The following is a 14,758-nucleotide window of genomic DNA, read 5'->3' on the forward strand; positions in this document are numbered from 1 at the left end:
GATAATGAAATAGTTTTTCTTTTAACGGTTTTGTGTGATGGAGAACACTTGCTCAAATGAACTTATAAATGTAAATTTTGGAGCGATGATTTTCATACGACGAATACATCACGAGACAGCGATACATTAATTAACCCGGTCCATGCATAAGCATCTCACATTCAATTTTGTCGTGGGCTAGAAACTAAGTGGTAGACTAAATGTATGAAGGAACACGTTAATTATGAGTGCTTTAAAAAAAAGTCAAAGTATTTGGATAAGATTAAATTCAAATTTTCATAAGAAAGAGATTCAAATTTCCTCGCAAATAAGAAAATTCTAAAGAAAAAGAAGAAAGGAAACAGATATATTATCTATAGATAAAAAAGGGCATTTTGCTAAAAGGTGTCTTCGAGATAGCTAAGAAAGATAAGCATATCAAAATGATTCGAAGCTTAAGAAGATGACATATATCGAATGCAAAAAAAAATAAAAATAAAAATATATATATCCTAAAGGTGGGTCCTATCAATAAGGTCGGTAAAAGGCAAGTCAGCATTTTTCTTTATTATATATAGTGGAATATCCTTTGAGCATGTACTTGGCACTTTCGTTCCATTCCGCAGCCCCCACGAAGCAACTCGAGATTCGCAAGGCACGTGCGTGTTCACATTTGCTGACAAGGACAAGGCCCGGAGTCGCTTAACCAAAACCAACCGTTTTCTCGCAGGAATAATTTCATCTTTGACCAATCTAACATATGACACTTGGGACCGGTTGGAATCACTTTCTTTTTTTTTTTTTGTAATATCACAATAAATCCCAAACCGTTACATATACAACAAATTCATCCAAAATAAAATTTTCGATTACAAATAATTTAGAATCGATACACCTATGATAAATCATAAATTGTTACATTTTGTGACAAACATGCCATCGGTTAATTTTTGTTAAATTGGTGAACCTGTGAAAAACAAAAGATAGAATTCTAAATTGATAAATCTGTTTATCATCAAACTCAACAATTTGACATTAAAATTTAACGTAAACTAACGCAAGGTAAATTTATCACAAATATATCAATTTGGGATTTTTGGTGATCAAAAATTAATTTGAGATAAATTTATTAAAGATTTAGTAATTTAAGGTTTTTCATAATATTGGTTTTTTTTTTCTAAAGTTGTCGAGGTGGTATTCAAATGGGCTTTCAATTCAGAATCAATCTTCAACGAGTTGGTCTTCAATCAGTCATAGTAGTTAAGATTTACAGCTTGACGAATTAAGTTCTTGATATTTTGTCATCAATCAATCAATTCCATTAAAGTTTTGATTTGGTCAACCCAAGAAGAAGAAGAAGAAGGTACATCATGTAGGTTTCCATCTTATCTCACGTGATTCGTCTCGATCTCTCTCCATTTCTTGTGGGCTAACGCAACGATAGATCACTTTCTCGATAAAAAGACAGGGTCCCTTTAATTATTGCACCTTGATATTTTGTTTTGTGGTGATTTTAATATGCTCGATTGGGAAGTTTAAGACCGATTTGGTAATTTTGGAGAGAGAGAATGTTTGAATTAGGGCTTTTCTAGATATATAAAATTGTGCCAATTCTGCATGACGACAGATGAAAATTATAGTGTTTTGTTCAAGCTTTTTGTATTTCTATATGTCGCTTTTATAAGATGAAATGCCTAATTTTATCGAAATAAAGAAGTAAGAAAAAGAAAAGGGAAACAGAGTATATTCGACTGTACGTTTAATCCGAAATCCCTTTCCATCTCACTTTTAAACTTTCCAAAATATCCTTGCGTTGTCTATGCTTTCTGTTAAAGAGGAATGATCACCTTTTTATTCTCCACTTTAATTTATTTCTCATAAAAAAAACTTCTTCAAAGCTAAAATTATAAAACGTCAAAAAAACACAGAAAACTTCACATTGCTTTATAAAAATTACTATGCAACAACTAATAAAGGACAACCCATTCAAACTTAGGGTTCGTTTGTTTCGCGAAACATGATTGGTTTTAGAAAACGTTACTTTGAAAATGATTACTTGTATCTCTTAAAAAAATGAATAATATCTTCATTGTTCACGAATATGTTTATACATAAATTGATGTCAATAATAAAAAGGAAAAAGTCACCAAAAAAAAACTCTGAATCATGCCCATGGTAACACATTTACTCCAATCTTTTTTTTGAGACACTGAAAATCTCACGTTTATACCCATGTCACACATTTACCCCAAATTATTTTTTTGTGACATAGAAAACCTAAACTTGTATTTTTATGATATATTTATCCTAAATTTTGAGGTAAATATGTCGCAATGATACAAATTTTCATATTTTTAGTGTCACAAAAAAATTGGGGTAAATATGTCACATTGGACATAGTTTAGAGTTTTTTTATAGCTTTTTCTCATAATAAAAATATATTTTATTGATTAATTATTTCAAATGATGCAAATAATTATTTTTAGGAAAAATATTCAAATCATTTTTCCGTGAAACAAACGCGCCCTCGTTCATAAAAAGAACTAGCTCGCCCCACATGTTGATTTGGTTAACACATTCGAAAATAGCATACCTAGCTAATGTAATCCCCGAGGGCCAAGGCATGCTTGTTAATCCTTTGTTCAATAATCATGTCACTGATGTGCAAAAGATCACTTTTCGTTAGTAGTTTTATGAAAATGATTTAGCATAGCACTCAATAACATGTCTTTCCAACGGTGAAATTATAAGCAACAAGACCAGATTAGATGTCCACCCTCCACAAATGAGCGATGGGAAATGCATATATTTTCGAATCTTTTATGCTTATTAAAGATTAGCTTCGAGTGGTTTCTAAAGGGAGGTTTTATGGACCCACGGTTTTGCCTCCCACACATGTTGGACTCCACGTCTCAAACCCACCAGCTAATTCGGGAGAGACACATCGGAAGTCCTAAACCTCCTTTATAAAATGCAATTAAGAGCTTAATCTTTGAATTGCTTCAATCAAAATCATATCAAAATCATTTTCAAAAAGTACCATCAAATACTTTCCATGAATAGTACTTAAATTGCATACCCAACACCCAAAGATCGCCTAAATTTAGAACTTAATTGCATATTTTTAGGAATGAAAACTTAATTAAATCAATCAAAAAATTCATTACTTGTGATGTGATCTTTTCTAATAATTTTCTAATAGTTCCTCATTTTTGCATTGCTTAAATCAAATTGTAATCCTTTTCAAAAACTACAATCAAGTTCTTAAAGTGTACATTTCAATATAAGTTTGCATTTTAAAAAATAAAAATTAAGGACTTAATTAAATTAATTTAAAAGATTCATTACTTGTGGTGTGATCTTTTCTTAATTAAATTAATTTAAAAGATTCATTACTTGTGGTGTAATCTTTTCTAATATTTTTCTAATAGTTTTAAATTTTTGAATTGCTTTAATCAAGTAGTGATCCTTTTCAAAAGTACAATCAATTCCTTTTTAGGGTAAAAGTCATAAAGAAAAACCCCAATTTTTTCCAATTAAGACACATTTACCCAAATTTATACAATGTATATTTACCTCAAACTTCTTCTTCGACACTAAAAACTCTAAACTTGCATCTAGGTGACACATTTACTCCAAAATTTTGGTGTCATAGAAAAAGTTTTGGCTTTTTGGTGTCACCGAAATTTTTTTTGAAATAAATATATCACATAAAAAAATTTGAGATTTTTGTGTCACAAAAAAAATTAAAGTAAATATGTTATACATGTATAAGTTTGGGGTTTTCGGTGTCACAAAAAAAATTGAGACAAATGTGTCATAGTGAGTAAAGTTTGAGATTTTTGGTTGCTTTTCCCCTCATTTTCATGAACATTCTATGAAATTGCATATCCGACACTCAAAATAATTGCATTTTCATCACAAATTTAGGACTTAATTGCATTTTTTTAAAAGGACTCAATTAAATACTTTAAAAGATTCATGACTTGTGGTGCGATTAGTCCCTCAACTTATGATGTTTTTCTAACGTGGTCCATACATTTAGGAGTTGCCATGTCCCTCCCTTCACCGATTCCGACCAATTGAAATTGAGGCTTCCAATGATGCTATTGAAATAAACCTTCACACTAATGCACCACTATAAAGTAGTGGTCCACTATGTGATCAACAAGATCAGACATTTCAAATGCAAAACCAAAAGACTAAAGGAAGAAACAAGAGGAGGGCATCTATCCCAACCATAATGTCAACTTTCATGAAATCTGAAACGCCTTCAACTAGGGTCATTAAGAAGCATTTGATGATTCCCATTTCAAGAGCCATATTAAGCAAAAATCTAAAAAGGCATCCAGGTTTATTGGCCTCTGGGCCAATAGTCAAATTGAATGGATTTGAATAACCAATAAGCTCCTAAGTGGAACTGAGGCATCCCAATGCAGAGTGATATTCCAAGCAAAGAGAGGCTCCATCGGTGAAACTTCCACCGTCGACGCCACTTGGGTGCATCTAGAAGATCGAGGAGAAAGCAAGATAACTTCACTCCCGCATAGCATAGTAGGAAAAACATGGTTATCTTTGGTGTGATTGGATCCAGATTCCCAAATATGACACAACCTATACAGAGGAATGCAGTAAAAAGTGTAGCAATGTGGGGTTCACTCCCATCTGCAACCTTAAAGTAATTGAGAATGGGAAGCATATCATCATTTACTATTGCTGCGAGAAGGCAAGGTGGCGCTTGTGAGGTTCTGGAGAGCTGCACCTAAAGTTGAAAGGATAATTCCAATGTACAAGAGTGCAGGAAGAGGCCAAGCAATTATAACAAGTTATGGCTGCCGAAAAAAGAATTCTACAAAGTACTCCTTGGAAAAAGAGAGAATCAGAAATTCAAGATGGTTCAAAAGCTTAGGCATTAGCATGAAAAAAAAACTAGCAATTCACTCTCCAATCTAATCTAAACTATCTATGACCAAATTTAAAAAGAAAAAAAAAAAAGAAGATCAAAAGCTAGCTGCCAGTCAATAACTTTTCTCCAATTGCTAGAGTACCAAAAGTGAAAACAGTTTGAATATTTATTCTTACCATTTACCACCAAAAAAAAAAAAAAGTGAAAACAAAAATTAGACATAGAGTGTGTTTGGTTTAGCATTTTGAAAACTTATTGGGGGTAATGTAAGGCAGTTTACTCTAAGGCTACGTTTGGTCGTCCGGATTTCTAATCAGGATATGATAGGATATGAAATCCTGGGATTTTTTTATATACCGTCTAGTGTTTGGTGAATCGCAGTATTAAAGTCGGATATGTTCACATTATGTACATTTTTTTTTTATATAAACGACATATTATTATAAATGAACCTAAATGTTCATAAATAAAGACGGTGAAAATATCTTATAACATTATTCCTTAATTTATTTATTATTATTTTTCTCTTTTTTTATATAATTTTCATTATTATTTCTTTTCCCCTTTCATCATTCTTTAATAAAAATTTATCAAATAGTAAACTTGTACTAACATACCTAAAATACAAAAATACCTAAATATATATAATAAATATAAATATTTAATTTATAGGTTGAATGTTTATTATAAAATATAATTAAAATTGAATATAGAAATTAAAATAAGATTAATTAAAAATAAATTTTTATTTTCTTAAATTAAAATTCAAATATTATTTATATTGAAATAAATTTCAATTTTTTTAATTTAATAAGTTTGTATTCAAGAAAATAACTTTCCTTTTATGGACATTAGAAATCCTATCCACCTTTATCCCACCTCCCCCATGGGATAATTTTATCCTGTCTATATCCCCCTTATATCCGACTTTATCCTATCCCGAGTGAGCACCAAACGTAGGATAGGATAAATTATATCCTATCCCGAATTTTATCCCGACTGCCAAACGCAGCCTAAAGGATTTTGAGCAATTGCAAATGCCATTTGATAAATTACGCTTTGAGACAAAATAAAAAATTTGAAGAATTAATGGGAGCAGTTTTGGAAGGAAAAAAAATGATTTTAAGCATTTGGCGGCCAATGTTGAAAGCCCAATGCTAGTCCTCACTAGCATCGAGCTTTCGGCCTTTCTAATAATAGCTTTTCATTTGAAGGCTCATTCAAAATAGTTATCAAACAGTCCAGTATTTCTTAATGCCTTTGGAGGCCGAAAGTCCTTTGGAAATACTGAGCAAAAAGCACCAATAGGGTAAGAGTTGCAGCAAGTGTACCAATGGGTATTGACCATTGTGTATCTGCGGATTTCAAAGAAGAAACATGGTTTCTTCGGTCTCTTACTGCTTGTCATACTTACAGAGGACATGTCACATAACAGGGCCTACAACAGCAAGAAAATAGAAGCAGAAATAGGAACAGCTTTCCTACTTCCTAATTCCAGTGATTTCCATCCTAATTCTGAGGATTCAGAATAAAAGGAAATAAATTAAATGGAAACAAATTAATTTCCTATCCCAAGATTTTTTTCCTAATTCTTCGACAACCCCCTCAAGGAGGTTGATCGATATGAACCAGCCATAATTCCAGCAACAGCAGGATAGAAAAAGACCAACCAGTCCACTGTAAAAAATAGTGAAAATGCCGATAGTTAGAAAAATCAGCAGGCATTCCTCCTCCACATCAGAAAACACCTAGCATGCCCGAGAATGAACATATATGGGATGACAAAACTGAAATTGTGAGATCCACCGCAATAGTATGGAAAAAGAAAACCTTCATGTCAGTGAAGACATTATTTTCTCTTTTTCATAAGCTCATAGAAAGCAGTATGCTTTCTTGCAGGAGCTTCTAATCAGATATCGGTTCAACAAAGGACAGCTTTCAGTTGATTGGACAACAGTCAATGGTTAATGCAGAAGGAGGGTGGGAGTAGATAGAGCATTGCACTACCACAGACCATCCAAATCATGTTCTAATATCATAGCTGAAACAAACAGATGACTCTAAAGAAGTTATATAAATCGAGACCTCGAAATAAGATGAGCATTCTAAAAGCTCCAGAAAATTTCGCTCAATTGATTGTTCATGGTAGATGCGAGGTAATGAATATGTTTACAGGATATATTCAATTTGACATTCCTTAATGTCGTGAAGCAGCTTTGGACTTCAGGCGAAAGCTGCTGGACACCTATTTTTGGACTTTTGAGCTTTAAAAAGCCAGGATTGAAGCTCAAAGAGCTTTAGAATAATTTAGGAAACGCTAAAACTTTCTATCTAAAGACTTTCAAATTCTAAAACTACTTTTCGATGTTTTACCAAACTCATCCCTAGTGTTGGTAGAAGAAATTAAAACCCAAGTAGCAATCAGAAATTCAAACTTTAGAGAGTATGACGTGTGAGTCCATATCACACTAATGGCTATGGAGTTGTCCTCGGTTTTAATCTCGTCTGCTAGAGTTCAAATGCCAAGAGTGGCTGTGAAAGATGGTTTTACACTCCTCTGACCTCCGATCTCAGAAGAACCGACTCGTTTAGGTTAAGTGCTAATATTCATAGCAGAAGCTATTGCAACATAGGCTCTTCAACCACTGTAGAATTTCAATGTGCTTACAACAAAACAACTTCAGTAACTTCTGTGCACCCAATGGATTTTCAAATATATCTTAATAGCCAAAGTTTCCATTCTAAACTCATTTCCTCATCGTGATCTGAACGCGATGTCGCTATATATGGTATTATCCATCCCCACACTGTACATAATATATTAATTGCAAAATTACAAACATTTGAAATTTCCACAATCTCTGATCATGTTCAAAGGTATGCTCATCTAGAAATCGTGCTAGAAGCCATAAAGAAAGACACTATAATGTACTACGAGGACCTGAGGCAGGTCGGCCAAGTTCATATGCACAGTTACTCATTGCTCAATGAGGGACCGGCAACCATTTGGCAAATTCTATCTTCACCTCATGTTGCGAGAAAACAACCAAAACAAAGGCGTGGTTTAGCACAACTTTCAGTTCATATTTGAACAGCACCCAAAAGGCACAAACTGGAAAAATCCCCCATAGTTGAGCAGGCTACTATTCAACTATAAGAACACTACAAACTACCAAATTAACTTATCAGCCCAAAATCCAAACCCAAAATTAGAAAAGTTAAGAATCACAAAGAAAGATGGGAGCAATTCAAGAGAAAATCCCATAGAGTAATGAGTGATCATCCTAATATAGGAAAATTATCTTCTTCCCTACAGCCAGTCTTTCACAGCAAATTCTTATTTGGAAAATAATTATTATCATTCAACATCTTGAAATTGCATTCAGGCTTGGAAGATATCATCAATCACCATATTCCCCTAAGAGAGAGTTCATTGTCAAAATGAACTTAACTCGTGGAAAGGGTTTGTTGAATATGCCAGAAGAGAACTCGCTATTTGGAAAAGGGCTTCTCACATACTCTTAAGAAAAAAACCATTTTATCCCATCCGTTAATGTGGGAAATGAATCTAATCACACGGTATAACTCATACTATCAATGTGGAAGGTTTTGAAAATCATTCGGAATAAGTACACATTGACCAATCCAAGAAATCTTTTAAAGGATCGAAATGTGGGCTAGGTCACGGTTTCAACAATGAATAAGTCTCATAGCGTAAGAAACAAATAATCATCGATTACCTCTACCGGGTTTACAAGTCAAGAAATCTTAAAATGAGATACGATAACCTTGCTCCCACTTCTCTGCGCGTTAGCTTTGAATGTGAAACCCATATGTCAGCCCAAACAATCCCTATCTGAAGAGACTTAATTTAGGGATGTAATGTAGGCTTGGTGTCGTGGTTAACAAATAAAAGGCTTAATAGGCTAAAAACTACATCCAGGAGGGTTTTGGAGTCGGCCATCATCCGAGCATCTTTACCAACTTCCTTCAAAGATCCTTCCATGGTCCCAAGAATCCTCATGTCTTGCTCTGCTTGCTTTTATTTTTACTACTATTTTGAACAACTCCATGATGGTGTCAGTTAAAAACTTCCTAACACTAACAATGTTTGTCAAAGGCAAATGCCGAGAGAAAGCCTTGCCTAATAATCTCTTTCCGCTCAAATTAGGTTCTGTGTCATGTGGTCAGATATCGTTCGGACCAGCTTCGTACATCTTGACTAGTCTAACTTTCGGTTCAATCTTACGAGTGCACTCTTCTACATCGACCGGTGCTGAAGTACTCCCTCAGAAGAAAAACCTTTCTAGGCGATGAATCAAGCGAAGCTGGATAAATATAACTCAACCATCATTTTCTTCCTCCTAGTTCACACCAAATAAATAAATAAATAAATAAATAAATAAATAAATAAATAAAATAAAATAAAAATCACAGCACCATCATGTAGACATGAACTTTAGAAACTTTGGAAAAAAGAAGAAGAGAGAATTAACCTACCAGACGGCAAATAAGGCCTTTTTAACTTTTGGCCATAATGAAAATAACAATGATGATTTGGGTTTATTATTCGATGATACAGATCTGTCTCTAAATACTCGGTGTTCTTGGTCAAATCCTAATCAATCGGGTAACAGATGGTAGATGACACCACTAACCAGTAATCAACAGAACCAACGCAGCTGAATTAATCCGTCATGCGAGGGCGGAGAGACTCCAGCTCTAGTAGACTTCGACATGCCACTGCTTGTTCTTCTTAAGCTGCGACAGCTTCTCTTCCCAGCTCTCGCCCCCTCTCCACCGCGACTCTCTTCAGGGTGTCCTGGATACCCGGCATCATTCCTTTCAGCCCACAGAAGTAAATATGAGCCCCTTCGTCCAGCAGCTTGAAGATCTCATCACTGTACTCCTCGATCTTGTCCTGGACGTACATCTTGCCCCCCTTCTTGTTATTCTGCTCCCTGCTGAGTGCTGTGTCATACCGGAAGTTGTCTGGATAATCTCGGAGGTACTTGGAGAACTCGTCGTCATAGAGCAGGCTGTCTGAGTTGGCAACACCAAGGAAGAGCCAGGCAAGGCCCCCAAACTTGTACGTGGGGACAGATTCCATGAACATGCGCCGAAGGTAGCCTCGGAATGGGGCAATGCCAGTACCGGTCGCGATCATTATGTGAGTGGCGTTTGGGTTGTCTTCAGGCAAAAGCATGATCTTCCCAGAAGGGCCTGCAAAAGATACAATTATCATATTCAAGCTCTCTTTCAGTATCAGACATGCATGATGGTTGAGCTCCTAGTAGGCCTGGCATTATAAATGAGATATACCAAAAGTAACCCAGGAAATTAACTTAACAAATGCAAGGTAGGCATAATTTGGACCATAAAAATTTGTTCGAACTGTCTTTGACTATCAAATTGGGCAAACAAAAAGTATAGTCTCTATTTGAGTAAATCTCAAACTATCTTCGAGGAGGGAATTGAAGCTATTTCAAAAGGTCTGGGCAAGATACTTTCCATAGTATATTACTAGTACAATACTTCACGTAAAAAGAAAGTAAAGGGAAAGGTTTGAGAGTGATGAACTATATTGAGCTTCTGAAAATGCAAAACATCAATATCTGTCCTCTGTCTCATACTTGCAGTCTTCCAGAGTGCATTATCGAGGATTTCCACAGACAAGTGTTACTCGGTGGCGGATGGTGCCACATTTGGTCTCCCATTCTCGCGAACTAGAGTCCAAGACCAACAGCTCTCATACTAAAGAAATACTTTTAATTGAGCTCATATTTGCTAATACTTTCACAAACCAGTCACAAGTCTAATTGAATCATTCTACAAGTATCCATAAGAATTTTTTTTTTTTTTTGGAATACCATCCAAGCTCAAGCAGAAATGGTAGATTGATTCTAGCACCAATCTGAAGGAGCCCTTCGTCAATCTGAAAGACCCAATACAATTAACAGTTAAAACACAACTCTTAGAGGGAATTCTGCGTGAACTTTGGCTCTTGACCTTAGTCAGTAGTGAAGCATTCTTTAAGCACTTCCATGTTATTGATGAAGAACTGCACATATAGCCAAACAGGTGGAAGGCCAGCATCCCGGGCTTCATTAAAGACAGATGATTGTTATCCTATTTGGGCATACACATATATGTACAAACTGCAAGACATCAGGATAATTTCTTGCAACTACCAATTCTTGGCCGATTAACTGGAAAAAGAATTTGTATTCAACCCTTCATTTAGTGATCATTAGACATTTAATCCAACGAGGGCACTCCAGATGAACAAACCAGGAAAAATAGTCAGCAATACCTGTGATTTTAACTTTATCTCCAGGCTTTGCATTGCAAAGGAAGTTGCTGCACACTCCGCTTTTAGAAGGATCCTCCTTTCCTGTCTCAGGATCATAATAGAGAGCTCGGCGGACACACAAGCTGGCCGTTCTACCATCAAAAGAATCTCCATACCTGGTAGATGCAATCGAGTAAAGACGAACGTTGTGAGGGTTCCCTGGTTTCTTTGGATTTTCACCCTGCAAAGCCACATGAAGACAATGATTATGGAAAGGAAAGTCTTCTTGCTTTTGCTCAAATCATCAGTTACTCAAACCGCTCTTACACATTCGACTAATTGCAACACAAACTAGAAAGCCAAAGTGGAAAAGATAAGGATTACGGCTTCATGACTAGCAACTTACAGGAGGAATTACACCATAGCTCTGTCCTTCCCAATAGGGGACATTACCGCCGTGATCAATAACAACATGACAAACCTCACCAGGCGCTTTTGGGCCTACAAGCCTCTCAACAGACGCAATGGTTGCTGTATAAGGCTCCTTTGGCTTGAATGTATTTAATGGGGGCTCTTTGGCATCCTCAAGTTGCAATGGAGAGACAGCAACTTTTGGTGAATTTGCTTGCTGTACTGACATGCATATTGTATACCCTTTTTTGGATCTTGCATTCTTGGTACTCAAGTCCAATGTCAATACAGGTGCCCGTAATGTACCACAGAAACTGAGAGTATGTGCCTGCAATCCATTAAAAACTGGTTAGCTTAACGGAGTAACTAAATTTACACAATGGGCAGAACAGAATGCTGCTACAAACTTTAGTATAGAAATAAGAATTTCATAAGAAAATTTTCGAATTGTTCAGTAACCAGTGGGATATAAACCAAGAAAGGAAAAAGAGAACTCAGCCAAAAATTTGAAGTGACTCTTATATGCTTCATCATATTTAGGTGTACGTCACTATTCTTAGAAGCAAAAAAGCAACTGAATGCATGCCCTATGCTTCACCTTACTCGTAAATAAACCAAAGAGAATGCCATATGGCCATCTGGTAACCTCTGTATTAAAACTCCTTATTGGCTGCTGCTCAGTTTGCATTTGGATCAAATCCAGCACTGTAGACTCCATTTTTCAGTTTGACGTGTATAGCAATTCAACTAGATCCAAAATACTACTCTGTACAAGCTCAGAAAAAAAATTTCACTCGTGTTCACAACGAGATTGCTTTGAACACAACAGATAAGAGTTGTGGTAGGTGTCCTCTATGTACAATTAGACAAAAGAGGATGGATACGTCATAAAATATTATTAACGTGACTTGAAGTATGTTTGCTTTTTCCAGTTTTCCATTTTCAATTCTCAGTGAAACAAAGCGTGGGAATATTTTCTCCAATTACAATGACAAGAAGAGAGAAATTTCATGAAAATTTTTCAGATATTCTTATTTTGAACCATAAGTGGTGCAAAACAAGTATGAAATTACACAATATGCCTACTTAAGACATTCACCATAGACATTTCCAGAAGAGTTTTCATGAAAACTCCTACGACAAAACAGAAGGCAGGAGAACAACTCCCCCACCATACACTACCTTCATTATCTAAAACTTTCCTTTTCTAATTTTCCTTGTACCATCCTTTTATTTTTATTTATAAAGTTAATAGAACTGACATAGTACTCCAGCTATAAATAATATTTGTAAACTGTTCATATTTCATGACCTCTACTTGGGTATATTTTCTAATTTATACTCTGCAAATATTCTCTTTCTACCCATTAACTCTGTCATCTTCTAGACACTGGATAGAAAGGTTGTATTATAAGATGACCACTCCTCTGCCACTATTTCATTTCTTACTTTTTGACAACTGGATATTCTTCTGACATTATCACTCAAATTTTACAGAGAAGAGTCGAAAGTTTACCAGTAAAGATGATCATCTGATAAGTTCATTACTTTAGGACAAACATCAGTGACTAACTCTCGACAGATTGACACTAGACTATAGACAAGAAAATAACTGAGCATTCTTTCAAGAGATTCAATTGAAAGTAGCTTCAATCCAATCCATGACAAAATCCAGTACTTCGAAATAAATGATTTTCATATTTGTAAGATGGAGACAGCTACATGGTTAAGATCTTATCGTGCATTGCCTTCACAATGGAAACATACAGATGGCAAAGGTATGTAATGCATCCATAGCGTGTAAGTAAAAAATAATGCTCGCCAAAAAAAGAGAAACAAATGCCAATACCGATCTCAGACAATTATATGCCTATAAGAAATATCCTTCAAATAGAATCTCAACATGAAACTTACAGAAGCGACCACTTAGCAGAATCGCCATATATTGAATTTCTCCATTTTGGCAGCAACTTTATAATATATATTCTCAAGTTTAAAACTTTTCCAGGGTGACGCAACTGAGGAGTGCAACACCAAGAAGAATTTCTAGCCTCCTTGGGGACAATAGTTTCAAAAGAAGTCTGACTTTTGCCCTGATCTCGCATTATTGACAATCTAACCAAAAGCATAATGCATGGAATGCATTCATTTTACCGGCGGATGCAATTGAAACAGAGAGACCACAGACTCTTGAAAAAGAAAAGAACAAAAGAACAGCTACCTTAAACACCGATCTTCTAATGGATGAATCGCTACCAACAGGAACAGCAACAGAAACCTGCAAGAACCACTCCACCGATCAGTTTCCCACAAACCCAAAAGCACAACAAAGAGTAAAAGAATCGAACAACGGAAAAGGGTAATCAATAAAGCAAGAAAACGTTAAAGAAGCGAGAAGAATTTGTGCTAATCAGATAGAATCCGCCATCTGGGTCATTCCCAAGTCCATCCCCACTTCCGTTTTCAAGAACCTCCCCTCACTTTTCTGTCGACCCCCCAACGGAAAAACCAAGACCGATCAACATCGAATGTAATCACATAGAACCCGCCATCCGGGTCATTCCCAAGTCCATCCCCACTTCCGTTTCAAGAACCTCTCCTCACTTTTCTCTCGACCCCACAACGGAAAAGCCGAAAGACCGATCAAGATCGAATGTACCCACCTGAGATACAGCCGAGTGCGCCATTGGGTGGATCGAGCGCGGCGGAATCGACTACGGTGGGGTATGCAAGAAACTACGAGCTGACAAAGAACATGCGATCTTGTTTAAGTAGGGACCGGACAGTGATCCCTTGGAGAGCGGCAAGAGACAAGTTGGGGTTTTGGATTTTGGCTCCTCAAGAACACCGCCGGTCTCAATTGGCTCTCCAATCTCTGTTGCTGAGTCTCTGCCTTTTCCTTCAGATGGCCCCTAAAATAAATGCATGTACCTTAATTAATTTACTATTATAATAAAAAAAAATATAATAAGATTGCTTATATTTTTTTTTTATCTAAAACTATTATAATAAGCTTGCTTTATATTTTTATCTTCGGTTACTATAAGGAAAACCGACTGGTATATTATTGATGAATTCATCAGAGAGACTGATAGTTTCTGTTAAATTTCTAAATTTGATGACATGTGATAGTTGATTAGTGTGCTAATTTAGGATTTTACTTTTTATAT

The 14,758-nt window shown here is 35.7% G+C and overlaps 1 protein-coding gene across 1 annotated transcript; it reads right to left on the bottom strand.

Moving 5' to 3' along the window:
• Positions 1-9,376: 9,376 nt before the first annotated feature.
• On the bottom strand, positions 9,377-14,483 carry LOC120286011 (ferredoxin--NADP reductase, root isozyme, chloroplastic). Its single transcript, XM_039310607.1, is given in 6 exon segments — positions 9,377-9,676; positions 9,678-10,108; positions 11,199-11,418; positions 11,584-11,916; positions 13,810-13,866; positions 14,252-14,483. Coding segments are annotated over 6 exon segments (1,134 nt in total). The 5' UTR covers positions 14,276-14,483; the 3' UTR covers positions 9,377-9,607.
• Positions 14,484-14,758: the final 275 nt, after the last annotated feature.

This window comes from Eucalyptus grandis, chromosome 4, assembly GCF_016545825.1.
Source record: "Eucalyptus grandis isolate ANBG69807.140 chromosome 4, ASM1654582v1, whole genome shotgun sequence".
Classification (NCBI taxonomy): Eukaryota; Viridiplantae; Streptophyta; class Magnoliopsida; order Myrtales; family Myrtaceae; genus Eucalyptus; species Eucalyptus grandis.